Genomic DNA, 5,407 nt, shown 5'->3' on the forward strand with positions numbered 1-5,407 from the left:
TTGCTGCCTGTGGGCGCGGCATCCCGGACACAGACCAGTGAGTGCCCTCCTAACTCGGGAGGCCACACGGCCTCACCGGGACCCTGAGGCCTCCACACGCCCTGCCCTGATCCAACACAGCCCGCTCTGCCTTGGCCTCATCGGCAGGCCTAGCCGGGCTGGTTGCAGTCTGCGACAAACACTGCTTGCCTGAGTCCCTCCCGCTTCCCCAGCTGTACCCACCAGGCCGTGAGGGTGTTCGGTCAGCCTTCCCGGGAAGGCTTTGCTCTTTCCTCTCCTCCTCACGGGAGAAGCGATGTACACCCATCGCCAAAGCCCTCGGAAATTCAGCACGTCATCCCCACCACCCCTCGACAGTGACGAGTCTTTCTGGTTCCCTTCTATGACGGTGCTGGTCTGTGAAAATGCTTTCGTGCCCGCCACATAGGAGCCTCCAGACAAAAAGGACTGGGAGAGAAGAGGGGGTGAGGGAAACAACGCAGTTTGATCACTGGATGACACACCGATTTGCATATCTGGAAGAAAGACAAGCCCCACACCCAGGACATGTGGGGCGGGGGTAGGGCTCTGTGATCCTGGGGTTCCAGAAGTGCTCCTGGAAGCCTTGTCCCCTCCCGAGAGATGCTCCTGTGCTGCCCCGAGCTGCCACAGGGCGCGCAATTCAAACCCACCGCCGAGCCTGGGAGCAGCCAGACAGCAGTGTGACAGGGCCAGGGTGGGGGGGGTGGCGGCGTGGGAGGAGGCAAGCGGGGGAGGGGAACCTCCAGCAGCACAACCACAAGTCACCTCCCATTCTCCACCCGGAGACCATGACACATCCCACAGGGTCAAGGCTCCGGCCCACCAGGGGGTCCAGCCCCACTGCTACCAGTCCCAAGCCCCGGGTTGCTCTGGGCGCTTGGGATCAAGGGGCTCTAAGGCACAGGCTCCCGGAGGCCGTCCTCCGCTTCCCCACATGGGCTGGAGCAGCTCCAGGCGCTCAGGCACACAAGCCCCTCACTGGACCCCCGGCTGACCGTACAAGGCCATAGCCCAGGAACACCCGACCCGAGAGCAGCGGGGGCCACAGGTGGTGGGCAGGGGGGCGCGCACAGTGTCCATCCCTCTGGGTGCGCCTGTCCCCCTGCATCTCCACGTCTCGTGTCCCATGTCTCATGTCCCACCTGAAATCTCTCGAGCCTGTCCCTCTGGGGTTTCATGGACGCTCCCTCCTCACTCAGTCTCCAGTCACCTGGCCCCTTCTCCTGGCAAGCAGGCACCCACGTAGGTGTTGCTCAGAGTTACCTCTGGACCTAACAAAAGTCACCTTCCTCACTCCCCACACTTTGGAATTAGGAGGGTTTGAGGAACTCAGAGTCAGGGCTCAGGACCAAGACCAAATAGAAACGAGACATGTACTGTGGTCATTGAATGACCAACCCTGTATCTTCCTCATGAATCACGGTATCACACCTACGTTCCACACACTCTGAATGCCGCTACTGTGACCATGGGCCCACAAAGGAGTTTTGAGTCCCAGCTTTCAAGTCCTTGACTGCACACTCAGAATTGGGATTGCTGGCCCATACAGAAATTTCCATTTCTGCTTTTTTGTGGCCCTGCCCCATGCTTTCCCACAGCAGCTGTTACCAGGTTCCAGTCCCGTAAGAGTGTACAAGGGTTCCGATTTCTCCACAGATCCAACGTCGGAAAGGCCACAAAACTCTTTCTTGTGCTCAAAATTTCTGATGCAGGTGGAAGGCAGCAAACACTCTTCCTTCCTGTCACAAGGGAGTGCTCGGGCTTCTCCAGGATCCAGTGTGTATTCTCAGAGCAATTCTCCATTCCAGACTTGCCCCCACACCGAAGGCACCCCTTCTCCATGCAGGAGCACGGTCACAGCACAGCTAACTGGCGATCACCTGGGACCACAAGTAATCCTGGGGACCAGACGCCCCAGCCACCTGGGCTCATGGCATTCCTACTGCGGTGCTCACCGCGAGAGCTGCACCCCGCCTTTCTTTCTCCACCACTTCTGCAGCTCTCGGGGCAGCCCTCCGTAGCTTCCCGCTGGGACTGGGGCTGCTCCACACAGACTTCTGTGGCTGCGAAGTGTCCTGCTTCTCCTAGTGTCCTCCCTGCTCAACCACAGGGCCTTCCAGAAAGCAGAGCTCAGTGCACGTCTGGCAATCAAGGAGCCAGCCAGCAGGGCTCCTTCTGTGCAGAGAGAACATTTCTCCTCCATTCTGGAAGAAGCAAGCCAGGGCAGGAGCCCATGCATGTGTGCCTCTGGCATTTACACAATGATAGACAGAAAGGCATCAGAAGCAAAAACAAACAAACTTTCCTTTTATTTCTCTATTTCCTGGCCCCATCAATTCGCTCCTCCTTTCTTTCGACTTTTCATTCCATCCCTCCAAACGCGTTGTGATTTTGAACAGGAACCCAAACAAGGAGACAGCGGGTCCGCCAGTTTCCAGGAAATGACAAAACAGACAAATTCATAACTCTTGAACTGGGTAAGGACAAACGCTGTGGGGGGATGTCACTCACACACTCAGTCGCTGAATCAGATGAAACCTCCTACAGCAAGGAACCCTACTGGAGAGCTTCGCCAGGGACACCAAGCTCTGAACTTGGGAGGCATCGCAGGAAACCGCCCCCCCGCACCCCCCAAAGGAGGCTCTTTGCCCTGCATTTTCCCCCAACCCTCTCTGACCCTGCACTTAGAATGCCAGGGATCTCTCTACACCCGCAAGCGCGCGCGCGCGCGCACACACACACACACACACACACACACACACACACACACACAGAAACAGCGAAGAACCAAGAAACAGCCTCACTTTGTGCCCGGCACCCTGCAGGACAAACTGCCGACCCCGCCAGAGCCCGGACTGCACCACAGCCGCTCCTGGGGTTCAGGCTCCCTCTTCCTCATGGCTCATAGCCTCTTCAGAGGGGGCCAGGGAGGAAACCGGCAGCCCGGGATAGACCCGCAGCAAATACTCCAGCACCTGCATCCTGCTGGTTTCCATGTGGGCCCTGGGACCCCACAGGAACTCGTAGCGGGCAGGGTCACAGCCGGGCACCTGCTGGTACTCCAGGTACCCTTCCTGCACCCAGACGTTGGTCAGGAGCTCCCGGGGCTCCCCAAAGATGATGTGCTCCTCGCCGGCATACACCCCCATGACCCCCAGCGCTTCCCACACCACCTCCTCGGGGGCACGGTCGCCCTCCAGGAGGATCACCCCCAGGAGCACCACCAGGAGGCCGGTCTTGGGCGGGCCCTGCTCACCGCTCAGCATCGCATCGCAGGTGAGGCCCAGGACGGTGACCAGGACGTAGGAGTGCTCGCTGGGGTCCACTTCCTTCACCTCCACGCCGAACACCAGCCGCATGCACTCGGACGCCTGGCCCAGGATCCCGGGGAAGGCGTCCTGCTCATCCTCGCCGACGATCGCCAGCATCTCCGCCTGGCTGGTCGGCTGCTTGGTGCGAAACTTTTGGAGCAGGAACCCCACCAGGCTGACCGCCCTCACGTGGAGTGCAGCGTGGAGCACGGGCTCGGCCACCCCTGGCTCCCCCCCAGTGCCAGACCCCTCCTCCATCGCGGAGCTGGAGCTATCTTCAGACAGGCTCCAGGGAGAGGCCGCCATGGCACTGGGGGGCGGGGAAGGCCCTCTGAGGGCTCTGGGGAGGACTGGAGCCTCCAGCAGCGGACTCCTCCTCCGGGGTGTTAGGGAACAGGACAAAGTAAGAGGAGGAAGAGGAGGAGGAAGAGACGGATAAGTGGGAGGAACAAGAGGAGAAGAAGGAGGAGAAACTGGAGGAGGAGGAGGGGGAGGAGGAGGTGGAGGAGGGGGAGGAGGAGAGAGACAGGGCCTCCTCGAACCCCGAAGCCTCATACAGCTGCGCATCCGCCAGGCGCTGGGCCTCTCTGGGGTCCTGAGGAGCCTCCTCCAATTTCCGGAGCTCATTCCTCCCGCCCACAGGCATGATGACTTGTGTCTGGCAGCAGCCCCCGGTGTGGGCAGGAGTGGGCGAAGCGACCCAAGGGCCTGGGAGAGAGGGGGGGTGTGAAGGGCCTCAGCTGAGGAAAGTGCCCTCAGCAGCCTTGACAAAGGGGACTCCGGGTCTTCCCCGCACTGGCCCTCTCGGGCCTCGCACAGGTCTCTCCTCCTGGGCAGCCCGTCCCCTTCAAAACGGAAGGAGGGAAGTCCACGGTCTCCTCTCCTTCCTCTCTCTCTCTCTCTCTCCCCTCTGCTCGTCAGACCCAGGGCTTCACCTCCCAGCTCCCGAGTCCCCTGTTGGGGGGAAGGGGGAGGCCCCTCTGGGTGCAGACTGAGAATACAGCACAGGGCGCTCAGGGCCCCCAGGGCAGACAAGAGAGCGGGTCTGATGCTGCGAGGTCCCCACTTCCAGAGGGTGGTGGTCCCTGCTCCCTCAGGGGACTTACCTTTGCGCTGGCAGGGCCTGGGCCCAGCCCTCTGCTGGCCTGAAGCCCCAGTCTCAGAACAAGACCACAGAGCCCCGAGACCAAACAGAAGCAAGTGAGCGTGTCCACATCTGACCGCACCCACCCGGGGCCTCCTAGCTCCCTGGGAAGGGGAGGCTGCTGGGTCCTTGACTCCTGCCAGGGCCCGGGATCCTGCCTCAGCTGACCTGAGTCCAGACCATCAGACCAAGGCCCGTGACTCCCTGAGAGCAGGGATCTGAGAGTAAGAAGGGGCTCGGCCCGACCAGCCATGCCCAGAGTTCCCAGAGCTGACAGTAGGGGCAGCCCAGGGTTCTCTGGGGTTCCCTCCTTGTTCTGGCAATCGGGGTCCACTCTCTCTTGCCTCAGGGTCCTCACCTGGGACTCCTGACACCCAGTTGGGCTTCCCCAGAGGACCAGATGGTGTCCTCTCAGAGCATGGTCCTCACCTCCGTGAGAGCCCCAGAGAGCCGGAAAAGGCACCTTGGACATGGTGATATACAAGCAGACGAAGATTTACTCTTTGTCCGCACTTCCTGGCTCTCTACTCTCAAACCCTCATAATTCCTAAGTGTTGGGAGTGAGGAAGGTGACTTTTGTTAGGTCCACCAGCTGACTCTGGGCAGCACCGAGGCGGGGGCCTGGTTGCCAGGAGAACCCACCAGGTGACTAGAGGGTGGCAGCTTTCGGCCCCCGGAACCCCTGACCGTGGGGGACGGCTAAGGGGGCTGGAGACTGAGTGTGGGAGCCTCCATGAAACCCCAGAGGAACAGGCTAGAGAGATCTCAGATGGGGACATGGAGATGCAGGGGGAGAGGCGCACCCAGAGGGATGGACACTGTGCGCGCACCCCTGCCCACCGCCTGTGACCTCCGCGGCTCTCGGGTCTGGTGTTCCTGAGCTACGGCCTTGTACGGTCAGCCAGGGGTCCAGTGAGGGGCTTGTGTGCCT

At 60.9% G+C, this 5,407-nt stretch overlaps 1 protein-coding gene across 1 annotated transcript; it reads right to left on the reverse strand.

The window, feature by feature from the left end:
• Window positions 1-2,900: 2,900 nt before the first annotated feature.
• On the reverse strand, window positions 2,901-3,590 carry LOC116582388 (melanoma-associated antigen 8-like). Its single transcript, XM_032329735.1, has one exon. The coding sequence runs from the start codon at window positions 3,588-3,590 to the stop codon at window positions 2,901-2,903; it is 690 nt and encodes a 229-aa protein (XP_032185626.1).
• Window positions 3,591-5,407: the final 1,817 nt, after the last annotated feature.

This window comes from Mustela erminea, chromosome X (assembly GCF_009829155.1).
Source record: "Mustela erminea isolate mMusErm1 chromosome X, mMusErm1.Pri, whole genome shotgun sequence".
NCBI lineage: Eukaryota > Metazoa > Chordata > Mammalia > Carnivora > Mustelidae > Mustela > Mustela erminea.